We start from the raw sequence: 27,296 nt of genomic DNA on the forward strand, positions 1-27,296 counted from the left end.
TTCGATTATTGAATTTCGCAGCTAAACATTGGAAATCCTAACGCCTTGTAATGAATGAAATATATTCAAAGACAATGTGTCAAAATGTAACTAAACTCCGCAAGGGGTTTAAGAAATATTTGCCTTATAAAGATACTCAGGGAAGGCCTTGAAATCAACGGTAATTGCAGCACTTCCCGTTCCATATTCCCGTCACGAAACACAGGCAGTCAGATTAGGGCCCCATACGACCCAAATATCAACACCACGCTCCACAGCCTTCTGTCGTGGCAATACAAAGCTGAAGATCGTATCAACGTTTATAGCTGTTATTTCCTTTTTCCTTATCTCATGGTCGTCCGATAAGCAACACAGCACATCGCAACACAATACATGAATTTCTGAATAACTGTATTCATCACTTCCCGTCCGATCCGTATCTATTTCTGAGCTTATTTAAGTCTGAATAAGATGCAACAAGCATTATGAAGAGTACTATGTTGTCGGTTGAAAGTCAACAAATTTTTCGGAGGAACATATCGCCTCCATCTTCAGGTCGAAAAATAAGCCTAGAAAGACACCAGCGTTAAAACATGTGACAAGCAGAGATCGACCCTGAAGATGGAGGCGGTAAGTAAGTTCCTTCAACTGTAGACCTGTTTACGCTAAATTAACTCAGTATGACATCTGAGATTCTCCTGACGGTGAATATTAATATTATTGCCCCCCGAAATGTGAAGCGGTGCGGACCTGCTGCCTCTATATTCAAGGTAGAGACGCTTCTGTCGTGAAGATGTAGGCAGCAGTTTCCTCTTTAATATCATATCATTATGGTCGGCAAGGGTTGAGCTTCTTAGCCTGTTTCGTCATCAAAAATACCACGCCATCTCTTTCTTGGTCTTCCTGGATCTCGTCTTCTTATAGGTTGATGACATAAAACTTGCTTGGGAGCTCTTTCTGGTGGCATTCTCTACAGATGTTGCAGCCACCTTTCCTCTTCTTTCGTGTTGCTGTCTCTCCGAGATGACACCTTATAGTGTACAAACCGCAATTCCTCAGTAACGCGGGTAACTACCTTCTTATTCACTGGCTCTACAGTCCCCATGGGCCCTGGCTTCTGACTTTTCAGTTTCATGATCATTTTACGGACGGTAGGACTCCTTGGACGAGTGATCAGCTCGTCGCTTTGGTAACTACAACTCCCATCCCGGAAGACCGTGATTTTAACTAATATTACAGAATATTCTTAGAGCAAGTGTTGCTTAATCGCCCAGTCAAGAAAATATGTCTCGTTCCAGAACCTGCAGGCCGATCACCGTGTTCATTAAGGCTCACCAGTGTGCTCTACCCGAAGCTATACTCACATCTACATGTGTATTTGCAGTGAGCCAATTTAAGCGGATAGAGGGTGTCTCGTGGTCAGCGCAACGGATCCCCACGGCCGTTAATTTCGGTTTTCTAGACCGGAGCCGCTATTTCCTTGAAACAGCTCCTCAATTATCCTCACGAGGCTGAGTGGACCCCGTTCCAGACCCACTACTTCTCAGAGAATCTGGTAGCGCCGCGAATCTAACCCGGGACCTCTGGATCTGTAGTTAGGAACTCTGACAACTAGACCACAGGGGCGGTCCTTCGCCAACAAGCGGCGGTCACTCGGTCGGTGTAGGTCGATTGTGGACTAAAACCACGGAGTTTGTTGTTTCTTTATTAGCTGTGAGCAACGGGAAAAGTATTTATTCTTCCATGTTGTTTTATTCTGCACTATACAAATGTCAAGGTCACGACGTATGAATGCGAGCAAGACCAGGTACCCGCCGTGGTTTGTAAAACCTATGAAAGCTGTCCCTCTAACAGGCAGTGAAGGCCCATAGGGTTGTGAGACGTCGAGGCTCCCACATTTTCTCTAGACAATCGGCTCACAGATGGCGGTAATGTTGTCAGCCTTACGCGCCGGCCACCCTTAACCCCCCCAGGAAGATTCCTTGTATTCATTTCTGTTAGAGGTTGAGTCGACCCCACGACCATAGTGCGGCTGGAAGGATTAGATAAATTGAAAACTCGAACCCGCGACCTCCCAGCTTGTAGCATAGTGCCCCACCCGCCGTGGTTCGTATCTCACGTTATGCTGCAGGACTCCTTCGCTGGATGTCTTGGTCAATGTTGCCACTGACAATATCTGCTTTGCAACATTACTAGGTGGACAGAGGTTCGGTTGGTCAAAGGACAGGATGGATAAGCTGAAAAAAAAAAAAAGCTGTAGAATCTTAGGCTCAGAGTATGAGGTCGAGTCACGTACAGCTCCGAAATTTAATATCAGAATTCGTACTTTTGAAGATAATGAACTTATCCCCAACGTATCTTTAGTATCTGAGCTGAAAGTGCATATTTTTATACATACTAGTCTTATGATAGTATATGCACGGTTCTCGGAAGCATATGTTCCCCAACATACATGTCTGTGTATTGTTACATACCGTACCCAAAACCTTAAATGAAAATCTCCCATAAGGGAATACTAGGGAAATAATTTTCGTTCCATTTAATATTGATATACTAACCATCACGTGTTACAAAATAATATTTGATCCTTGGTAACGCGAACGTATGGAAAATAAATAATTTAATATGTCCACAATGATGAACATTACCTAAATCACATCAAAACAATAATTTTGTATACTAATTTCCCTATATTAATAAAAAGATAAAAGATAAAGTTGTCCTGTGCTTAACTAATTAAGCATTAAGCCATGAAGGCGTATGGGGAGTGGATGTATAGATCCACATTTTCTTGACCTCGGCACTAGTTGAAGGTGAGTGGTCAGCTTCACGTCGCGGTAGCTTTAACCCCGGGAAATGGCCCCCTGTACCCACTGTATATGAGGTTGAGTGGACCCCAGAGCTGGTCTGGACGACATGGAGAATTGAAAATTCTTGACCCTACCGGGACTCGAACTCCGACCAGCCCGTAGCCATTCGCTATACCGACTGAGCTTACCGGGCTCATATTCTACATATTAATAGCTCTAAAAATAATATTCCAAGACATTAATTTGCTTCATCTGAGACGACGCTTCCGTAGTATGCGACTGTTTAGAAACAGAAATGTGGAGCGACCTACAGTGTGGAGGTGTTCATAAACACCGTGTTCAAAACCAGTCATTCGTAACAACTTTAAACACACGAGATAAGCCTAATATCCTTCCTCTGAGTAAGAAAGTTGGTTGCTAAGTTACAGAACTGCACAGTTGCCAACAGGGGAGAGATATGGTCAGTTTCCTGCCAATAATAGGACACAGCTTCATCCGCCGGAGCCCGATCTGCTGCTTCCGGACAAGTCTCCGTTGTCGGCACACCGAATTTCTACTGAATATAGAGGAGACCTACGGTCCGTTTCCCTCGGCGCCTTTAGACAAAATTCTGCGGAGGATCTACAAGCAGGTTAGCAACCTCCAGCAGCCATTCCTACTTCCCAAGTCTACTAATCACGAATGTTATCATTGTGTAATTATCTCAACTCCAATGTAACTACGTCTTCTTCAAGTAGACACATCAAAATAAATTCAAGGCTTGTTCTTCACGCCTTATCTTATTTTTATTTTCCTTCCTGTATTTTATTCCCTTCACTTCCTCTTCCTCAGCAACTTCTGCTACAAGGATTGGGTTCCTAGAAGACTGCTTCGAAGCCCATCTCCCGCAGCAGCAAATGCAAACTTCCCATTAGAATGAAGAAAGTTGTCATCGCCGTGAAAACCTCAAAACTTACATTCCCATTAGAATGTTCCTTCCTCCCCAGCTTAATGTTTAATATTTTAAAGAGATGGAATGGTGCAAATTTCTGAAGTGAGTAAAAGCATCCAATATATGACTCGATACTTTACTGCATTTCGTTGTTTATTTGTTCTTTGCTTCCGTACTGTGCCGGGAAAGCTTAATCTGCATAGCGACTAGACTGTGAGATGAACGCCCGAGAAATCAGGGTTCGATATCCGACAAGGAACAAAGTTTGTTCCCTCTCCATAACTTCCAGACCGGTTCTGGTGCTCACGCTGCCTCCTATCTAATATCTAACGGAGCTCAATAAAATATCGAGTTTCAGAATTCGTGGAGGTGTACCTCCATTCCGCCACACATTTTCTTGGCCTGGTGTTCAATCAAATAGAGGGACTCTCTTACAAATTCTCTTCCCTAGCTGTCAGTCTAACATTATAAATTCCGCATTTAAATACTCCAACAATATTTCCATATTTAGCACAGCAAATTGACCGAAGTCTGTTTATTGCTTCTCGCAACCAGAACCCCGTCCACCGTCGCGTTCACCCTCGTCAAGACGGACGCATCGACCCTGCTACGAATTACCTCCTATTACTACCAAACCGCTGAACTATTCTCTTGTGTCCCTAACATGTTATTATCATCATCATTTCCTTTGTCATGGAAAAACATGAAATATGGCTCCCCTCCCAGCTAACGACCCATACCATGAGTACAGTCGAGCTGTACTTCCTAAACGCGGCAAGTTATCCATTATGTCGTCATCCTTAGCATAGCCATTTATATGAGCGTTTCTATGCAAGCATGAACAATGCGCTCACGCTTGCGTCTGAGCACTTGCAGCCTACCGGGGAAAAACAAAAGCAGTGAGCTTATCATTCTGTACAAACAGACGTTGTGGAGCACACCCCTTCAGAACATAAAAGTTATTCAAAACCCCCCACAGGTTCATTACTCTAACCCGCCCTCTCTTGTGCGTCCCTTTACGATCTACTTTTAATATTGTCACATGTTTGGAACCCAAAAGTGTTACTTCCATGGCAACGCTAGAACAGACCGTTGCGTAGGAAGTAACAACAGCGGTATTGTAATTCTAACAGTGAGCCGTTGCGTAGAGAACGCCGAATCTCCACGGAGATGAACAACTGAAGACCCGTTACGTAACAGCGGACAGTAGAAACGAAACAGTGAGGAATGATGCCTGGCATCCAGTCCGTAGAACAACTACATAAGCCGAGAGCTACAGAATTGAGTATTGAGACAGAAGCCAAGTGATACTGCAACTGATAATAATTGTAAGAGTGTAAGAGCGAGTGTCCAATAAAGGTTCGCTAAATCCGAGACCCATGTGAAGTTATTTGTCGCGTGACATACCCAACGCGTGACAGTATTATTCTTCATTCTGTGTCTGTGTCATTCAATTCAGTTGGTCCCTTCAGGTTATCGTCCAGAAGTTTGTATTAATTTATCATATATCTCCTCTGTGTTACATATGTTACCCAGTTCATCCTTCCTGATTTGATCACTGTAAGAATATTTGGTGAAGGGCTCCTAATTATATCTTTGTTTTTAGAATCCTGACACCTCCCGCCTCGCGTACACCTTCATACGAGCCCGTTTATATAATTGAATCTTTACATTTTTAGATATGACCATACATTTTCCTCAGTACCACGTTTTCAGAGGGAGTACGCAGTAGCGTAGCTGGTTCAGGCACTATGCTACAAGCCGAAAGGTCGCGGGATCGAATCCCGATGAGGTGAATCTTTTTCAATTTACTTAATCCTTCCAGCAGCACTGTGGCCCTGGGACCGACTCAGCCTCTAACAGAAATGAGCATGAGGAATATTCCTGGGGGTAAAGGGCGGTCGGAGCGTAAGGCTGACAACCTCACCAATATCTGTGAGCCTATTGTCTAAAGAAAATGTGGGAGTCTCGACATCTCACATCCCTAAGGGCCTCCACGACCTGTTACAGGGATAACTTTACCCTTTTTTCCACGTTTTCAGAAACCCTCAAATTATATTTCCGTATATTTTAATCTTTACTTTTCTGGAGAAGAGACGGAAATAAAAAAGAAAGTTCTGACTTGAACTATGACACAAGTTCCCGGGTTTTAACCTGCTCCTTACTTCTTGGAGAATTCTATTTTAATTTGTTACTCTCGTTCCAAAATATTTTCACTTTGGCAGGCTTTCAATAAATGTGTTGTGTTTCTAAGCGTCTGTTACCTGTAACAGCTTCTACATAAATATAGGACCTGTAAGTCACTTGCAACCCTTCGTTCGTTCTTGCAATTGCAATCGTTATAATAACTCAGAGACTTACAGTTGCTGACATGACATCTCGAAATTGACTGTACTTAAGCCAGTTCAACCGATTTCTCACCATTATAAACTGTTTACACAATATCCGTTATGATAATACTCTTTCATATCCGTAATACCATTTATTCTTCCGTTCCCCCCCCCAAAAAAATTACTTAGCAATTCGGAGTTGTGTTGCCTTGTAGTCCACTGAAAATAAACCGACGTTTCTGATGAATACCTTGCCTCTATTATCAGGGTGGAAGAATGGGACAAGCAAGATACCAGCGTGAAAACAGGCAAGACATGAAGAGGAAGAGCTCTCCAATTACAAGAATTTTAGAGCATATGTAATTACTGGGTACTATAGAAATGATCTCAGAATATCCGGATACTGTTTAGTTTGTATGTTGCAAAGGAACGGCAGTTTGGGGTGCTGCAATTCCTGTCGTAATGTTTGTTACATAAAGCTATTTCTGTCTATATGGGACAAACACCGTCTTAAGTGCAACAATTTAATTGTAGTTCTTTTTCTTTCCCTCCTCCACACTATATGTTTCGGCCCTAAATGGCCATCATCAGGTGTGTATTCTTACGTAGCTGTTACACTGCCTGTTAAAATTTAAAATCACCAGTCTTTCTAATTGTATAAAATCTTTGTTAACCTACACACGTTAATTTGATTTCTAAATTTAGCACTTTTTTAAAACTTTAATTCAAGTTAAAATGTCTATTAGATTTCTGTTATTTTTCTTTTCCAAATTTTGAAATTAAATTTTCTCGGGGTACATGCCCTATGTCTATAGTGCTGCAGCGGCCACTTCTTGTTTTATCGCTGTTCAGGTATTGTTCTGTGTAGGCTCTCTCTGTGTGTGTCGCTGCTTATCTTTAATACGTGTTCACTCTGCCTCTTTACTTAGACTTCCATCCTGGGAAGGAGATAACACGTTCCTTCGAAACGTCGGTAAATCTCTAATAGAGGACACTGCATCACATCCCAAGAGACGGTATTCTCGTGTGTCTGGTTATCCCCTTTTATCAACGTCCGAACACGTGAATCAGTCTTTATGAAACTCAGCATGTGTGTCACGGCAACTCAGCCCATCCCAACGGCCTACTTCATAAATCCCTCCAATCAGTCTGTGTGTATGTAAGTGGCTCCCTCCTATCGTTGCTAGGCAACTGTATCCCTCTATTCGGTGCTAGGCAACTGCTCCGTCAAAACTTTCCCCAAGCAACGAACACAAGCAACAATAGAAAAATTGTTGGATGAGTCATTTTCTGTGGGTCCGTATCTTATCAAAGGCGTATTGTGGGTCTATGTTAGTATTCCTGTATCGTTGCTAGGTAACAACTATGTAACAGATGTTCCCGCGGGAACGAAGAATTGTTGAAGGCGTAGTCTCTTATGCGGTCCATGTTGTATCAAAAGAAAGTACGTGACTATTTATTCCCAGAGGTTCTTGTTCCTTTCATTCATTTGGCGACCCTGAGGTTGGAATAAGAGAAGTAGCTGGGATGATAGCCCACTGTTATCGCTTCAAGAACTAAAATTCGTCAATATAAATCATAAATGTGGATTTTAGACTGCTGCATCGCACAATCGACGTGCCTCTGGCGAGCGGGCAGTCCTGATGATGATGATGATGATGATAGGACAACATACTGACATGAGTATTCTCCTTGCAGGATTGCTATGGCAGTTATTAAAAGCCTGAAACTGATGAGAAATTCCAGTTCTGGCTCGAAGAAAGCTTGGTAGAGGAGGAGGCAACTCGCTGTGTGTGGGGGGGGGGGACTGGAATTAATACGCAGGAACTCCCGCTGTGCGTGGTGCCAGAGTTGAAGATTATTGACAAGAGAGAGAGAGAGAGAGAAAGTTATTTCTCCAAACCAAGCAATTTCCTCGACTCAACTAAGAGCTACTTTTGTGGTCCATCGCAGTTTCCACTCTTTTTTAAGTAATTTCCTATCGTTATCTTCATCAAATAAATTGGCTATTGTAATGGAGGGAAAACCGCATTACCGCCCGATATAACTTCCTTTTTCCCCTCGGAGTCTGATTAAATAGAAATTTCTAAAGAGAAGGTTTTCTTTTCTGTACTGGTAAGGATGGCATTACATTTTGACTTTCTTTTTTATTCCGTAGTTATATCAAAACTCAATGTGAAAGTGAAGTAAGGCCATTTCGATAATGTCTGTAAGATTTGAAAATAAACTCCTAGTCACGTGAAGGCTTACAATGTATGACACAAACTCTGTCCTAAGTGCAGCAATGTATTGTAGTTCTTTCGTCTTCCTTTCTTTTACACTACATGTTTCGGCCGTAAATGGTCATCATCAGGTGTATACTCTCACGTAGCTGCTACACTGCACGTAGTTTAAAATTTAAAAAACACTAGAATTCCCAATTGTTCACTTCTCCGTTGCTAACAGGTCCCATATATCAGCATCCCCCCCCCCCGATATCTGTCAGATATGTACAAAATCTTTGTCAATCTACACACGTCAATTTGATTTTCGAAATCTGGTACCTTTAAACTATTCAATTCAAATTTAATTTTTTTTTCCTTTGAAGTTTTTCAAAATTTAAAATTTAAAATTCTCCGGGGTACCCGCTCTATGTCTACAGTGCTGCAGCTGCTACTTCTTGTTTTCAGCACTGTTAAGGTATTATTCTGTGTAGGTTCCCTGTGTGCGTGCCGCTGCTTATCTTTAATACTTGTGAAGGGATGAATTATAGGAAAGTTGGGGCTGATATAAAATACTGACACTTACGGAGAATATGTCCCTCTGACATATCAGGGTCACATTCAGAATGTCCAGCAGTGACGTTGAAGTGCGGTATCGGAAACTCGGCTACGAAATTCCCCAAGCAATGCATACATGCTCAATTCTAGTTCCACAGAGTGTCTAGAAGGAGCGTACATATTTCAGTTACAAAAATACAATATTAAATTGTTCTCAGAAGTAAAATATTTAATAAGATCTAATCCTGTAAGATTTGAGGTTTTCACGGCCGTGACTATGAAGAAAGCAGTCTTCTGGGATTTGGCAACGTGTATATGTGGTGTTAACCGACGTTTCGGAGGAACGTATCGCCTCTTCGCCTGCGGATTTCTTATATTTTTCCTTCTACCCTGAAGATGGAGGCGATACGTTCCTCCGAAACGTCGGTTAACACCACATATACACGTTGCCAAATCCCAGAAGACTGCTTTCTTCATAGTCACGGCCGTGAAAACCNATCTAATCCTAATCATTTCGTCCGACGATAGGGACTTGCTCTATCGATTGAGCCCACCTGAGTAGGTTTTACCTGAAGACGGAGGCAGAATCCAGTCTCCGAAACGCTGTTTTGAAAAATAAACAGGACAGTATTTTAGATAAAGACAAGACGATGGATAATGTCCAGAAACATAATATTTGTACTAATTCTTAGTTTGGATGCCGCGTGTAGCCAGGAAATTGTTCGTTACCCATGTGAAAATGTGACACAGATTAGTTTGCGCTTCGAGCAACTGAAATAATTTGGAAGTGCTATTTGAAAGTTCATAATACGCATCGCTAGAAAGGAACAAGTGTGTTTGCAACACACGATAAAGCTTGAGTGTGGAACCTCTTACATCGACACATGGCACCAACCTCTGAATTTCTTACTGTATAAGTGTTTATTAAATTGTGGATACTTTTTAAATTTCTTTGTATTTATTTATTTATCTATTTATTTTTTAAATTAACTGTCTTCACAATGATTTTGAGTTGATTCTGTCACTGATACTACAGACTGGGCGTGTGGGATTTAAGTCACTGTTCGGATATTGAAATTCTCGCTTTCACGCTGATTCCAGACTAATTCCGGATCCAGCAATCTTCCTGTCCAGTCGGTAGGGATTACAATTATACTCCTAACGGTGGATGTGCCTAGGTCATGCCTCTATCTAGAGCCCAAGTAAACCTTGAACTTCACAGCCACCGTATGGATTGATACCGCGGGGCTTTTTCGTAGTAGAAGTTCATGATGGACATTTCTTTGGAAATAACAAAATGGACTGAAATTGATAATAATGTCAAGTGTATGGGGGTAAGCGTGACGAAAATAAGGGGTTCTAAATCGGATGATTCTATTTATCATCTTCCTTTGCAATCACTCTTAAGTACAGGCAATACAGCGCTACCAATGATTTACTCCCTTCACGAATCACTAGGCACTGTCGCCTCCATATTCAGTACTGACGAATATGGGAAGCAAGAAACCAGCTCTGCTTGTCACCTGCTTCATCTTAGTTTCTTTCTTGACTACATGACGTCATATCCCAGAAGACAGACAATTCATAATTACCGCTGTGAGAAACTCACATTACACATATTTATCTGAAATTAAATTTAATAAAATCCTAACATATTACAGCTACCAGTGAGGAATATCGACCAAAATTTCGCAAGAGTTTGGTGTTTCCTATGCGTAGTGTATAGTCCTATCACTCTTACTGTCCTCGAATTAAAAATGCTAGGTGAGATTTACACATTTCGAAGCTCCTCAGTGAATGCTTGCCCGGTTAAGAGCTGCAGAATCCTCAGGAAAGGATCTGTATTTGTTGGATGAGTCATCTCACTTCCTGCCCTTATTTTCTTTTTATTGCTAGTGGGGTGGGACTAAGTCCCTTGTACTGCGGCCACTTCTGGCCTATTGTACCAGCCCCAGATGATAGGTGAGGGTGATTGTGGAGCAATTGGTGGAATGAAGATTGGCAGGGGAAACCGAAGTACTCGGAGAAAACCTACCCCAGCGCCACTTTGTCCTCCACAAATCGCAATTGACCAGACCCGGGATCAAAACCGGGCCGCCGCGGTGGGAAGTCAGCGACTAACCGCTTGAGCATTGGCGCTGCCTTTCTGCCCTTAGCTCACCATGTTCAGTCCTCAGCGACTGTACTAATTGCTGCATAAAATGCTAGGCTGACTCTGAATGTAATTGGTGCACTCAAGTCAGGACGTCGTAAATGTTAAGCGGCTGTTCTTGTGAGGCGTCTGTCGCAACATGCGCCCCTTTACATAACGACATCATGACAAAGTCATTTGCAGAAGGCTTTTCGACTTCCAGGCCACAGATTAATAATTATCTTACTCACTGCTATATCACTTACTCAAGTCAACGCTAATTAAGTCCCTGCCGAGGAGGCTGGTTCAGCCGTAACACTCTGAAGGGCATTCCATTGTCAAGTTGTCCAGGTCACCGGCCGCAATGAATGAGGCGTTCCTCAGTTTATCCAAGCGAATGAGAAGAGAGCACTCCCAAATAGGCCACGACCGCCGTTTTTATCAAAATTCTCATCTACTTAACTAAAGTTGATTTCCAAAAGATCCTGCTTTCCTTCAATACATAAGGAAACAGAGGCTATCTTTATACCCGCGTCGCCTCTTAATGACTTTTGAACCAATTTATTGAACTTCACAAAATTTGGCACTATCTTCATGACATGAGCGATTTCTATTGTCAGTAGCAGCAATATGGACGTGGGAACGAGACAGACGCCATTATAGGTGCACTAGCGAACTTTTCTGACACGCTGCGTGATAATAATAGTTTGTAGAACATGTTAGCATAAACATTTCATCGACTGCAAAGCAACAACATGACGACTGATAAAACGTACAATTAGCTTTCAGTCTGATGGCTGTAACTAATGAACTATTGTAACTGTAAACGGGAAATTTTATGTTCAGATAAATCATAAACTTTGGTATTCATAAATATGTAAAAAACGTTTTCATGCCTAACAATTACACACGTGACGAGAGCGTGAACCTATGTTGTGTCGAGCGTATTTAACATATCATGGCTTCATACGGGTCGAAATTGTACACAGACAATGGTTTATATTTAATGGTTTTATAATTATACTTTAAAGCTCTTCTCAGAGTCAGATTGTAATGTGACGCTCTTCTTCCTCTTTTTCTTTCTTCGACTTGAGTGAAGTCCCATTCCAAGGCTGTTTCTTCCATCTCTTTTCAGTTCATTCTAGGTCTTGTTTTCTTGCTGGACTGTAATAGCATGCTTTCTACATACATTAATCAATTGTCCTGAATAGGATCTATCGACCTTCAAAAGCTTCGATAGGACAAAGACTCAATATGAGTAAACCCCACAGCTGCAGAGGATTAAGTCCAAGAAGGTAAATTTTTCAGAATACCAACAGGAACCTTACACCAAATGAAACATCGACAATTACTATATAAAATACTTGTAAAATAAATAAAAAAATCGTCCCAATGGAAAGCGGGTTTGGAATATTCCAATACAAGACCAAATTAGACACAAACATCATTTTCAGACTTTCGCTTGAATGGCGTATGTCCACATGGAAGAGCTGTCCAAACTTCGATGAATAATAGGATGAGGAAACAGAGACATGTGTAGCTGGTTTAAAACTGTCAAACCTTAGCTTCTTTCACAACTATGGTGGTCCCTTTTGTGGAAATATTGGCCTAATTTCGATTTCTGCAGCCAGTGTTTCGTCAGGTTGTCCGTGCTCCTTAACGTGTATTTCCAAAAGTCTCTTTTGCTGATGTAACACTTCCCACAACCACATGGCACACTCCACACCCATCGCCTCCTCTTCTGGGCGTCTGTAACAGGGCCAGTCTCCATCAGCGCCCCACGGAGTGTATCTTCAGTTTCAAAAAATTTTCTAATATTTAAGCAGTTCAAAATGGGCCCAAATTCTACGGAGACACAGATAACGACCTTGTCAAATACGTTCTATACGATGGAAGGATGTCAGTTGCTCTCACTGACGATTATGGAGTCAATCAAGCGTCTTCGGTATCCATCAAGCATCGGTTGTGTTTTACGTTCTTAATTTCCCCACTGAAATCCGTCTAATCCTGTCATAAGACTTGGCTGTATTGAGCAAGCTGTGAACCACTCCTCCTTGCACATCCTTTCGGTGATCATTATCTGCATCTTAAATCTGTGCATTTCTCGTATTTGAATAACAATATACGCCGCTTCATGCAAACCAGTATTTCCCTTCCGGATGTGAAAGTGTGTTTTTTATGTAGAGAAACACACAAACAACTACATTTCACAGTTTCACTTGGTATTTTCAGCTGTCAGTGTTAAGCCATTCTTCTGTCACCATGTGGGCCCTGCAAACTCATAACCTGCGTTGACAGCAGGTCAAAATTAGTTTTTATGAAGTAATTTAGTTATGCTTTTTGCAGACAGAAATTTTACATAGCATTTTCAATGTGTTTCCAGCATGTCTAACAGTAAATATACACACATCAGGAAATTACTCACAACTATTACGTCAATTAGACCTACTCGTATTAATGTCACCCAGTAGGGTACCGTGTGAATGTGGAACTATCGAATGCTTCAGTTAGACTTTGCTTTGTGGTGCTGTGAAACTAGGTCTCTAGCCTAAAGGGAAGACTGTACAATGAGAGCATATGGAAACTGTGGACGTATGGGATACATTTGGCACACATAAAATTTTTCAGTCGAAAATCATGGAGGAAGAGATCATTCCGGTGACTTGAGTGAATAGAGTTAAAATGGATATTAAAGAAATCGTGGTTCAAGAAGCAGTGGGGATATCTTATGAACACTGAACTAACCGTATGGATTCCTTGAGTAGCTCAGTGACTAAGCAGGTTCTGAAGAAGGACTTTGCCGTATGGAGGGATTGAGACAGGCGATTCAATTTGCAGAAACGCAAAATGCACTACGATGACACTTTCATACCTGTTGCTTATGTTGAAATGAGAGTTCATTACTGTAGTTACATATCCACTCTCTATATATTCCAGAACATGCAGGTTCTTTGATCCTATTGCATTGTAGCGTGTACAGCCGTTACTATGCGACAACAGCGAGACACACAAATATACCACACCCGTTTCTACGCAACAGATCTGTAAACAGGTTCCCAGAGCAACGAATCGACACGCAACAATAGAAGAGCTATGTTTTTAAGTGGTCCATGAGGAGATGTTATAAGCAAGAGACAAGTTTAGAGCTTAGTCAGTGACTGAGCTGCCGTTGTAGCATAAGATACGTAACATAGGCATGATCTGCTCTGCAAAGCCTGTAACAAACAGAGGACTTCTCTGTAGTGTACACGGAAGAATTTGCAATAACGCGCTATATGTGCGATACCTACACTTGACGAAAGACCAAGCACATTCATAAGAGGGAACCCCCATCTTCTCATGTTACATAAAGACTATTACCGCAAGGGTTCAGTTGAAAAACAAATATCTCTGGTAGTGATCCTTAAGGTGCTTGGCGCTAAGACGAACTAACTGGGGGTAAACCAGCAGTCGTAAAGTAACTTAGACGTAGACCTTAATTCTGTGCGCGAGTCTATGAAGAAAGGACTTGAGCATGTGAAGCTGAAGAATCTCCACTGTTAGAAGCCGCTACCACGGAACGGATGGTGAAGAGAGAGTAGACTGGAAAAGGCTTAGTGAGTACTGTGGTAATTTGTGAATTGTCGAGATTAGTGGTGGCGCTACAATTAAGTGTAATTACAAGTCGTGTGTGTAAGTGATCAATAACTCCATTCTCCATTGCAACCCCCATCTATAGTCGCTCATACACGCGACAGCATAAAACGAAAGGTTAATGGTATATAGGTCTGTTCGTCAGTATATTCAATTTCGTAGTTTAGATTACATTTGGTGAGATAAAAATTGTCGGGCGGATTCACTTCCTGTCCATGTGGGTTCAACATAACCACCACTTTACCCTTTAAAATTTACATACATATGTATGTCGCAAAATCCATATTTCTCAAAAGCGATCTGTCATACTAACCTTACAAAGATCTATAACATTTGAAAATTTTGAAGTTTTCACGACAGTGACTACGAAGAATGCCGTCTTCTGGTATATGATGCCGTGTAGATATTTTATTCAACAATGTTTCGGAGGGATGTATCGTCTCCATCTTCAGGGTGTAAGAAATCCGCGAGCGATGAACCAGCGTGAGCAAATGTCTAGACGGTTAACAAAATATCTACACGGCGCCACATCACAGAAGACGGTATTCTTCGTCTAAAACACTTATATGAAGCATTTTTTATAGACCACATGATTAAATGAAGGGCAAGGAAACGCATTTTTGTCTGTATTTTTTTTTTTTTGGCACTACAGCCCCAGTGGGCCTAGGCCTACCTCCATGAACTCCGTTCACTTCGATTTTTCTCGATCTTACACATACGGTAGGACTCCTTGGGGGAGTGATCAGCTCGTCGCAAGGCCTCTACCTGTAGACAAACAGAAAAACGCACACAAACATCCATGCCCTGAGTGGGATTCGAACTCACGATCCCGGCTTCCGGGCGAGCGAAGACAGTTCATGCCTTAGACGCTGGGCTACCGTGACCGGCCTTCTGTCTGTATACGGTGTGATATTAATGCGTTTGCAACAGTGGGTTTTATTTCGCGGTACTAAATTCGTAACAAATATAAATGAGTATAAAGCACAATGAGATATTCAAAATGAAATCTGTGATTCACTGGCACGCCTGTTTACATTCGTCTGATTTCCATTCATTCATCTCCCTCAAGTGTAAATAATCTCCTAAGCACATTCTGCTGAGATAGTGTGAATGTCTTCCTTAGAATAAGAGCCACAGAGGAATCATAAAACAAATATAATTACTTCTGTACCTGTACGTATTTCTAATCAAGGTTCTGAAGAGAATGCGACTTAAACTTGGCTCCAAGCTGCTGTCTGCTCCACACTGGGCTTTCCCGCTTGTAAATGAAGTCTCCCGGGGCAGCGGAAGGGTATTTTGCGGTTTTCACTTAATTCACCCCTGTGTCTCTAATGTCCATTTCTCACATCTCCACAATAGGGCGAGAAAAACAGGCACGGCTCCAAGTGGCGGGTCCGGGCCGGACGACAGCCTATGTAAGGTCTTCTCATGCAATCGGCATTCGCACTGCAGCACATGCAAGGACGGAACGGTTTCTCTTAAGTCATTTAACAACTCTCAGACAATTTATGCATGAATGAGACGGTTATGCACGTGAGACTGAAACGGATGGGGGACGAAGGTGGATCTATCTATCTATATCTATATCTATCTATCTATCTATCTATCTATCTATCTATCTATCTGTCTGTCTATCTGTCTGTCTGTCTGTCTGTATATCTATCTACGGCTCTACAGCCTTTGTGGGCCTTGGCCGCTTTTCCATTGTCTTACAATTGGTAGGACTCCTTGGACGGTGGATCACCTCGCCTCAAGGCCGCTATCTACATAAAGAAAAACACAAACACAGAAAAATCGCTGACACCAAACCATGAGTGGGTTTCGAACCCACGATCCCAGTGTTCGAGCGGGCGAAGACCGAGCGGCCACTGTGATCGCCCGAAGGTGGACCTACTATCTAGAATTAATCTTAAACGGCAGAGAAAATCCGTGAGTAACCTCGATTACGACAGGAATATTCCTATCGGGATTCGAACTGAGTATTTTTCTCATGAAAATCCGAAGCTAAATCTTGTAGTATTCTGATATCCCCGTTTCATTGTGACATCCAGTATTCGACCGAAAACAAGGAGTTCTAGAAAGTACTTCAGAACCAATTTTAATTTTTATCCTTCATGATCTGTAAAGAAACTGGCCAAAATTACAAATTCAAAATTTTAAAATTTATGGACGTAAAGTATCTTCGTGACTCCCACTTTTTTCTTAGCTGATAACTGTCAAGCATAAAAGATAATTTATTACTGTCTACTAGCTGTTCTTATTTTTAACATAGAAATAAATAACCATAGAAATATTTAGGTATGTTTATTGTCTACAATACAGGGTGTCCGGATTAAAGATATCCAAAATAAAATCATTGTATCTAAGAAAGAATTTATTATACACATTAATGGGTTACACCATTATAAAAGGAAACTATCAAGGTTTTTTTTCTGCTTTTACAACTTTCTCAATACATTTAAATGTGGGCTCCCTTGGTGGCACGACAAATATCCAGGCTTGAAGCATGTTTGCTGTTACCGTAGCCACATCGTCCCTTATGAGGGCTTTCAGGTGTTGCAGATCGTTGATCTTAACCTGGTAGACAATGTTCTTCACATAACCCCACAAGAAAAAAATCCACTGGGGTTAAATCTGGCGACCTAGGAGGCCAAGCGATTGGTCCACCTCTGCCGATCTATCTCCCAGCCATCTCTCTGTCCAGGTGATTCCTAACATGGTGGCAGAAATGTGGCGGCGCATACGCGTAAGCCGGTCATGGGAAGGAAACTTACAAGGTTTTCCTTTCCGATGACATAAACCGGATACGTGTATGATAATTAATTTCCGAGATATACATTTTTTATTTGGATACCTTTCATCCGGACATTCTGTATGTACATGCCATATCTTACATGTTTTATATTCCGTGGCTCGTCTGCTATTGTTACACTCGTAAGTGGAGAGACTGAACAAGATTTCTCGGGGCCAAAATAGTTTTAATTTATATTGTTCAAAAGGCTATGTTAACAGAATCTGCTCATTTTTAAGTATCTGTTTCCACAACAAAATACGGGTTCCCACGCATCGTGACGGCGATGTCGCTTCCAACCCTGAAGTTCTAACAGCTCTCTTTGTCATGTTCCCGACGGAATGGCTTCAGTTGCCATGGGTGCACATCGACTTCAATTACAATTCCTCTACTCTTCGAATGCACCTGATTTGAACGCCTAGTTGCCGTGATGTTTCTTGTTGAGGGTAAGACACGTTTAATTGCAGAGAAACTAACTGTTACTATATTACATTGCATTTATAAATTATTTTATTTTATTTTTCGTTACACATAGGCTTACTTCGTAACGAAGTGTTTAAAATAAAAGGTGTATACCTCGGTGAGGCCCAAAACTTTCAATTTGTGTTCACCTACCGATATTTTCCACGATAAATCATTTTCGACTAAATCAGTTCTGTTCGATTTAAGCTTCCTACAATGTAGATTTTAGCAATGGCTCAATTTAAATAAAACTTAAAATCTCCGATTACTTTCACTGTACTGCCAATGCTAAATTTCGTCGATAACCGTCAAGTGGTCTAGGACCTGAAACTTTTACGCGTTTCCTGTTAAGATACGACGCAACACTGGTGCGTGACAAACAGGAACATGACTTAGGCACTTGTTCTACCGACGCTAAGTTGCAACCAGCCACTGGAGTCACATAACAGGAGCCTGAGAGACGGAAAGCAATCTCACTTAAGAGCCAGCGGCCAAATCAGGTCTCTGAAGATAATGTAGTCAAACGGGGCGGCACGTGTGTACGTCCTGTCTTCCTTTATTAGATTCGCTTGCGAGCGGAAGAATACATTCATACGTGATTCCCCTGCTTATATACTCCTAATGGGTGACCAATTTCAATGAAACTCATCATTAGACGTCATACCAATGCCTTAACTTTTCCGCATTAGATCTTGTTCCTTCACCAGAGCCACTGCGCTGAGTCCAGGACTGATTTCGGGCTTATTCTGTCTCCTATACATTATGCAGCGGTAGGTTATCCGGTCAGAGCGTGAAACTCAGCCCCCTTACACCGAATTATATAGTGCATGGAGCTTTACCTCCATTCCTTTCTTATTCCAAGTATAATTAGAATGATCAAGTCAAGAAGGATGAGGTGGACATGGCATGCAGCACGAAAGGGGGAGACGAGGAATGCATATAGGATATTGGTGGGAAAGCGAAAAGGAAAGACATCACTGGGAAGACCAAGGCGTAGGTGGGTGGACAATATTAAAATGGTTCTTAGAAAGATAGGATGGGATGGTATGGATTGGGGACCAGTGGAGGGCTCTTGTGAACACGGTAATGAACCTTCGGGTTCCATAAAATACAGAGAATTTCTTGAGTAATTGGCGGCTGCTCAAGAAAGGCTCAGCTCCATGAGTAAGTAAGTAATGCTTACGTTTGGGAATTATTTTGCTTTCGAGTAACTGTTACTGGAAGGCCAAGCCATAACTCAAGCGGTTAGTCGCTGGCTTCCCACCGCGGCAGCCCGGGTTCGATCCCGGGTCTGATCAAGTGGGATTTGCGGTGGGCAAAGTGGCGCTGGGGCAGGTTTTCTCCGAGTACTTCGGTTTCCCTTGCCAATCTTCATTCCACCAATTGCTCCACAATCACCCTCACCTATCATCTGGGGCTGGTACAATAGGCCAGAAGTGGCTGCAGTACAAGGGACTTAGTCCCACCCCACTAGCAATAGAGAAAATTGTTACTGGAATTATGGACGTTCCAGTGAGCTGAAACCACGAAAAATTCGCAAGTAAGCGTATATCCACAGTATCAAACAGGTCGACACGCATACTTCTTCAAGTCCAAGATGACAATAATATTCCCTGCAAGGGACGCTTTCATTATACCTTGGAAAGATTCGAAGGCAGGATGCCGGTCTAGACACCCTGCTAGTCATCAGAACGCACTTCCGCAGCGCTGCAGTCGCTGTCTGCAGTATCATGCTCAAGAGCGTAAGTCTAAATGCACAAAACTGTTACTGAACGTAGTTTTGTTAACATCTGACACATTCATACTTAAATCAAGAAAATTTCATATCTGATTAAGTACAAAATGTAATAAATTAAGGGAAAAATAACTGAAAGACGTTATTAACAAAGCACGACGCCATAAAGTTCAGTGGCACCACCCATCAAACTTCATTCTACAGAAAAGGGAATTAGGTAGATTCTAAAGGGTTCTGACGATGGTGGATGACACATAGAATTACTGGGTTATTTGGACTTTTTCCATCGCTCGGAATTCTAGGTAACAGAGGACACTCTAGGTAATAGAGGACATGACGTTTCGGGAACTGGATCTGTATCCGTCTTCAGGTGAGAAATAATTCCAAGGGAATTAAGTTCTACAGTGCAAGATACCTCAAGAACTCACGAATTTAATTTTATTTGCTTTCGTCTCACAATTTCTCTCTTAACACTATTAGGTTCATCCAATTTATTACGTCTGTGATGTTTGTATTGAAGCCTCCTGAATTATGCAACATATTTCAATAATATTTCGTGGTCGGCATTTGTATTTAAATGTATTCTGTGAATTTAATTGTGCCTTACATGTGTCCAGTATATAATTGTCAGGCCTGCTTCATGCTTGACGCTCAAATTTTATTACATTTTTCTAAAAAAATGTTTTATCAAAAATATATGAGTCCATGAAAGATACAGGCCTATAAACCCACTTATATTTGAATTATTTCCAATATGAAGGTATTTAATTAAATATAAAAAAGTCGTAATAAATAACATCTATTTCGGCACAAAATCCCAAAGACAGTGAACCTCTCCACTCTTGCTAATTGCACTGCCCGCTCACCCCACTCTGCTGTGAGCCAGAACATGTGCGAACATGATGGATATAGAACCGATAAGAACTGGGCCCTTTGTGCGTGGTAGTTCCACTCTTTCCCCCTGTTTCCGCTTGAAACCTTTCAAACACGGAATATCAAACTGCAGCTGCGGTTCATTATATGATGCCAATTCCTACAGAGGTTGATGGATGTAAATTATCCACATAAAAAACACTACGAATTCGATAATGAAGCCAACTTCACTGTGTGTGTGCATAATTAATAGACGGGGTATTTGTTTATTTGTTGTTTATCTCAGAACGCTGTCAGTAACTCAGGCCACGAAGCGTCCAATAACCGGAAGATAATGAATTGAGAGAGACGCAGAAGGACTCAGTAGTGACCTAATCTGCATGTACTCAGGAAAACCACGAGAAACGTCGGAAAGAGCAGAAGCATTGTTGCTTGAAGTGGATTGCTCGGCGTGCAACTAATTGAGCTAGTCACTTTAGTTCCGACTTGCTTTCTGAAGTATCTCAGTTCGATCGCGGCTACAGACATTCAGATGTTCGCGTTTCCATCAGTACCAAAAAACGAATCTCCACAGTCACATCTCACAGTCTTTCTGTGTTCGTCTTCAAGACGTCTGTTTTCGCCCAATAAAACTAACATTATCATGATATACCTTAATGTGACTTTTAGTATACTCCCTCTATTTCTGAGAGAAAAAAAAACAAAAATAGGCTTATGCAATCACGATGCTGTCTGTGTATGTGTCTGCGTATCCCCCACCCCATTAATTATTGAATGATTGAATCAATCTTTATGAAACCGGGTATGTATATAATAGCAGCTGAACCCATTACAGCGGTGTATTTCCCAAATCCATCCCATCAGTCTGTATGTCTATATCTGTATCCCACTATCGTTGCTAGGCAACGTCTCGGTAAAAATCTTACCGCGGCAGAGAATACATAGAAGAATTGGATGCATCGTTTTCCATGCACTCCGTGTCGTGTCATAGGAAAGTAGACAATTATTTCGACCCAGAACTTCTCTTCAATTCCAGTTTCTTCTGATGTTCTCGAAATTGAGAATAAATGGCAATACAGACAGCCATGCTTCAGATAATTCCCCCAGAACATATCCCTACGAACACTTTAGGAGGGGTGCCGCAAGCAGAACACATAAGCTGTTACTTAAACTGCGCGAGGCGCCATATTCTGCCCCCCTTTCAAGTACACGCTCTTAGAAATTAACAGTCGCCTGAACGGTTGTCACTTGCTCCATACATATCTAGGGCCACTCGTACCAAGCTGATGTCTTCAGACTCCATTAATTTTAATATAATACCAATGGAGTTCTTCTAACTTAAATTTTATATCCGTTTCTGTAGTTTTTGTATGACCCACATCCAAAGCCAGTTTAAGTGTTCCTGTTCTTACTGCCCTAACAATGCGACAAGTCTATGTAACTCTCATAATTTCAAGGGTGGAAGGGGCTTGCGTTCGGACCTAACCGCAAGCAGCTTCATTTTGTTTGGGAGTCTAAGGCATTGAAGAAACTGTCCCGTCAACAAGTGCATAAAAATATCGACTAGTTCTGGTGTTATCTTGTAGAGTTTTATGTTTGTTAATGAGTTTCAAATGACATTGTCATTTGCAGAGATTGCGCTACGTCTGATTGTGGGATCATTGTCATTAAAAAGCAGAAAGCATGTGGAAGGAGAAGTCGGTAGTCTATTTCAAAGCAGTATCAGAGCATTTTTCTGGGGAACTGGAGGAACGAAAAAGCGGTAAGGACATTAGATCTCGGGGTCGATGTTGAAGCCATTTCTAAAGGAAGTGCTAATTACAATAGGGTTAGTGCAGTTTCCCTTGCAGGACTTCTGAACCATAATCTCGTTTATTAGCACGCAGCCAAGGTCTGCGTATCTTGCCTTCACAGTCGCTTCAACATGACGCCGCTGGTTGACAGAAATATGGCTCGATGCTCTTTAAATCTGACAGCCAGTGGCGACTGACAGAGCGCCCCAGCTGAGATCAATCAATGCTCGTATCCAGAGCAGGCCTACTTTTTTATCTGGCGATGGGTGCTGGTTAAACTTTTAGTTTATAAAACCAAGGGGTTTTTTGTCGCTATTTTTACATTCAGAAACGCTAGAGAGAAAGTTTATTTAAAAGTTGTAGCAGAAACGGAGTGGCTGTTGCTGTAATGGTGGCTTGGGGAATTCCACTTATGGCACTAATTCACTGGTCATCTAACACCGCTAAATTTCTGGCGTTAAGGAGAGAAATTTGCGAAGGCTGCAGCAGGAAGCCCAAAACAGAGTATAACTGAAGAGACCAACACTAACATTTACATCTACAGCGAGGACGTGTGGTACTCTAACTGAAAATCGAAACTGGTATCTTCAGGAAGACGAAATATGAATTCGGTATTTTCCGAATAAGATTGAATGTAGAACATTTTATCTACTAAATACAGGGAAAATAAAACCTGGTGTGATTTGTATGTGGCTGATTATAGAACTTGGCTACTTCCGAATGCTCGTTCAGCAGAAAATCTAATATCGTATTGTAAGAAAAGGGCCAAAAATATGGTCCTTATAGAATGTGATACAAATCTAACCTGTTACCTTCTCGACACATCTGAAAATAAAATTCTGTATCGTCTGAAAAGAGGCTGAAAATGTCACCTTTAATCCTTCAAATATTGCCCATCATGCTGCATATTATCTTTTCAATATGGATGGAAATCGAACTCAGCACCTTTCGGATGCAGCCGAAAAACGAACCGTTAATCTTACGAATAAGCTGTCTATAGAACACTAAATCTTTCTATTACAACTGACAATTTAAATATTTCTATCTAGTTCTATCTAGAACTCCAGCCTCGTGTATTTAGAACATGGTTGAAAATCCAATCTCGTAAGTATCGGATACAGGTAAAAATCGAACCTGTTGTCTTTGGAATACAGCTAAAACTCTTCCTGGGATGGCTGAATATCGAAACTGGAAATGGTTTTCGTACGACTGAAAACCGAATGAAAGAAGCATTGAAGAAAGCAGTCTTCTGGGATTTGGCACCGTGTATATGTGGTGTTAACCGACGTTTCGGAGGAACGTATCGCCTCCATCTTCAGGGTAGAAGAAAAAGTATAAGAAATCTGCAAGCGACAAGACCGTGAGAACGGTAAAAGCAGACTTCTTGCAGATTTCTTATACTTTTTCTTCTACCCTGAAGATGGAGGCGATACGTTCCTCCGAAACGTCGGTTAACACCACATATACACGGTGCCAAATCCCAGAAGACTGCTTTCTTCATAGTCACCGCCGTGAAAGCCTCAAATCTTACGAAAGTAGCATTGTTTTAATATGGCTGAAAATCGAATCTGGCACCATTCTCATTATCGCTGAACTAACATAGTACCCAATAATCAGGCGTGTTTCGTACAAGCAGGCGTTCCTCATGCAGCCTGTAATTAGTGACGCTTCATATACAGCATACGCCCTTCTATTGCTTCCTCAGACCTAGCCTTGCTTATGCCCTTCTATCGCTTCCTCAAACCTAACTCTGCTTATGCCCTTCTATTGCTTCCCCAGACCTATCCCTGCTTATGCTCTTCTATCGCTTCCTCAGACCTATCCCTGCTTATGCTCTTCTATCGCTTCCTCACACCTATCCCTGCTTATGCCCTTCTATCGCTTCCTCACACCTATCCCTGCTTATGCCCTTCTATCGCTTCCTCACACCTATCCCTGCTTATGCCCTTATATCGCTTCCTCAGACCTATCCCTGCTTATGCCCTTCTAACGCTTGCTCATACCTATCCCTGCTTATGACATTCTATCGCTTCCTCGGACCTAGCTCTGCTTATATCTGCTTCTTGAGTGGCACTGGAGCTGTTCAATTTGGAACAAGATGCAATTCTCCGTAGTAATTTCAATACCAATTTAACCAAAATTAGTTCATCTATTGTAGAGTTGATGATGTGATAAAATGTTAGCTACATGTACAGATATGTAGAAGTGCTCGTGTTCAAATCCTATTTACATTTTACCACACGTTTCATAACGTAGTCTTTTATTACGTACCATACATCATCCAGCCTCTACTGCTGTCAAATAAATCCTCCTCTACCTCAAACAGAATATCATTCAATATTCAGCCAGAAAGACCCCAGCTGCATTGTTAAAACCAACTGTCAGCTTAACAGGCGGCATCTAGAACACAGGTCGGTAATTTTTTCCTGTTGAAGGGCCGAATGATAAGTTGCGTGTATTTTACTGAGACAGAAAGACATCATACGGTGCCAATGTGTAAATAATCATTCTAGTTATATTCACAATAGAATAAAATGGATAACTGCCTAAATTATGACTGAATATAAGTACTACTGCTTAGGTGACAGACTTTCCAACATTTAGTGTAAATGTTGACACTGCAGCGCACAGAGATAGATCAAAAACCCTGTCACTTCTGATTTTCTCAAGTTAATTATAAAATTGTTGGCAGCTGTAGGTGGATGTAAAAACTACTGACATATTATTTCTGAACTTTTTAAAATTAATGTATTTAAAACCACACGACGATTTAGGAAAATCGCGAAACCCCACAGTTTTCAGTTCTTCGTCACGCTGCGGGTCAGCCAGCCCCAGCTGAAGATAACGTGTGGACGGACTCTTTCAACATCGACAGAGAGAAAAAAGGCGAACAGCAAACAATTGTTTCCTTTCTTAAATTCTTGGTGTCTAACATTAAGGGAGGAACATAGACTGAGGGTATTTGAGAACAGGGTGTTGAGGGGAGTATTTGGACCGAAGAGAGATGAAGTGACAGGAGGTTGGAGAAAACTTCATAATGAGGAGCTTCATAACTTGTACACTTCTCCAAGTATAATTAGAATGATCATGTCAAGGAGGATTGGGTGGGCAGGACATGTAGCACGAATGGGGAGACGAGGAATGCGTATAGGATATCGGTGGGAAAGCCAGAAGGAAAGAGACCACAGGGAAGACTAAGACGTAGGTGGGTGGACAATATTAGAATGGATCTTAGAGAGATAGGATTGGATGGCATGGATCGGATTGATCTGGCTAAGGATAGGGACCAGTGGAGGGCTCTTATGAACACGGTAATGAACCTTCGGGTTCCATAAAATGCTGGGAAATTCTTGAGTAGCTGCAGAATTGGAGGCTCCTCAAGAAGGGATCACCTCCGTGAGTGAGTGAGTGAGCGTGTTCTCGTACCTGAACAAACCGGACATCGAAAGTGAACGGCCGAAGCCCCTTGCATTCAGAGCAGAATGTTATTCGAGACATCACGTAATGCTGTTGGTCTTGACGTGACCGATAAAACAACGCGCCAGGATAACAGCAATCACATGAACCGATTCAATTAGGCTTACTTTGTACCGCTTATGGCGGGCTGCGTAGGCATGCACGCGCTATCTGCGTAGCCCGTCTCATGCGATATTAAAGCCAATTTAGGATCAGGCTCTAATTATCTTGACATTACATACGGTATATATATACACTATGTATAAACATGTGTTTTACGGAAATGCATTAACATCAGGCCATTAAGGAGAATTTGGGCATGGAGATAGAATCCCACACATTCTGAAGCAAGGTACTCATGCTCATGCTCTCCGCCCTAGAGAGAAATCCAGAATAAATATTTTTAGGCGCAGGTCTGGAAATTGTTGAGTAGAAACTCTCTCGCTGTCACAGAACTCTGTTACTCGCATCGCAATCCCGTCTCCTTTGAAGGAAATATACACAAAAGCTTCAAATTCTGCATAAATGGATGCATCATTATGTACTCATGAGTGCCTAAAATTTAATTCGAAGTAAGCCTCCATTTGGGCCGCGCCATAGCTCAAGCGGTTAGTCGCTGGCTTCCCACCGCGGCGGCCCGGGTTCGATCCCGGGTCTGGTCAAGTGAGATTTGTGGTTGACAAAGTAGCGCTTGGGTAGGTTTCCTCCGAGTACTTCGGTTTCCCCTGCCAATCTTCATTCCACCAACTGCTCCACAATCACCCTCACCTATCATCTGGGGCTGGTACAATAGGCTAGAAGTGGCCGCAGTACAAGGGACTTAGTCCCACTCCACTAACAATGAATAATAAGCCTCCATTTAGTGACTAGCCTCTGTTTATTGAAATTTATTGGGAATATGTCTCCATGTAGTCTAGTAGCACAGGTCGTCTAAAGCGTAAGGAGCTATGATTGGTTCGAACATGCAACTAACGAATTCAGTTCCACTTCAGCGTTTCGCGTAAAGAAAGACTCCAATGACATGTGTTTAAAAGAAAAGAAAACCACTTTGTTTTCTGTTGTCGACAAGGCCTCATATGGGTGAATGTGGTTAACACATTTCTTTTAGAACAAGAAAATTTTATTGTTACAAATTCATATTGCCCTGGAGAAGGGAAGTGCAGAAAACAGCAAATACCATTAGAGTCCCCAAATGAAGAGATACAGACACATCACGATCTGCTGAAGGAAGCTGGGGCAGCAAAATACGAAGGCGAAGAAGCTGATGTGAAGACTCGGCAAGAAACATTTGCACTTTGTAAAGTGACTGTACAGACTGCAAGATGTTATCCTTCAGATGGAAGTTGCCGCAACATCTGCAAACAATAATATGATTTCATGAGAACTGTCCGGGAGAGAAAAGTGCAAGGAAGAGCGACGGAACGCTAAAGGAGGTCATGTGATGCTGCATGAATCACAATAATATTTGTTTCTCAATTTATTGAAGATGTCTTGTTTATGTAAGTTTTGAGGTTTTCACGGCGATGACAATGAAGAAAGTTGTCTTCTGGGTTTAGGCACCGTGTATTCTTCGTTTTGGCCGACGTTTCGGAGGAACGTAGCGCCTCTATCTT

General features: G+C 41.8%; 2 protein-coding genes across 13 annotated transcripts in view; one reads left to right on the top strand and one right to left on the bottom strand.

The window, feature by feature from the left end:
* Positions 1 to 27,296, bottom strand: part of LOC111871052 (acid sphingomyelinase-like phosphodiesterase 3a) — a 513,318-nt gene that overhangs the window by 465,043 nt on the left and 20,979 nt on the right. The gene's annotated exons all lie outside the window — the stretch shown is intronic.
* LOC111871054 overlaps positions 1 to 27,296 on the top strand; it is a 33,700-nt gene that overhangs the window by 2,567 nt on the left and 3,837 nt on the right. The window contains exons 2-3 of one of the 4 annotated variants that reach the window (XR_002843971.2): positions 3,218 to 3,420; positions 7,749 to 8,290. Coding sequence is in view for 1 of the 4 variants with exons in the window: in XM_033754086.1 (XP_033609977.1) it covers positions 3,212 to 3,420 (209 nt within the window). In the remaining 3 variants the exon portion in view is untranslated. Of the gene's footprint in view, positions 1 to 3,211; positions 3,690 to 6,317; positions 6,432 to 7,748; positions 8,291 to 27,296 lie in introns of those variants that run through there. The other 3 variants (XR_004513727.1, XR_004513726.1, XM_033754086.1) reach the window with 3 other exon arrangements.

Source organism: Cryptotermes secundus, unplaced genomic scaffold (assembly GCF_002891405.2).
Source record: "Cryptotermes secundus unplaced genomic scaffold, Csec_1.0 scaffold73, whole genome shotgun sequence".
NCBI classification, from domain to species: Eukaryota; Metazoa; Arthropoda; class Insecta; order Blattodea; family Kalotermitidae; genus Cryptotermes; species Cryptotermes secundus.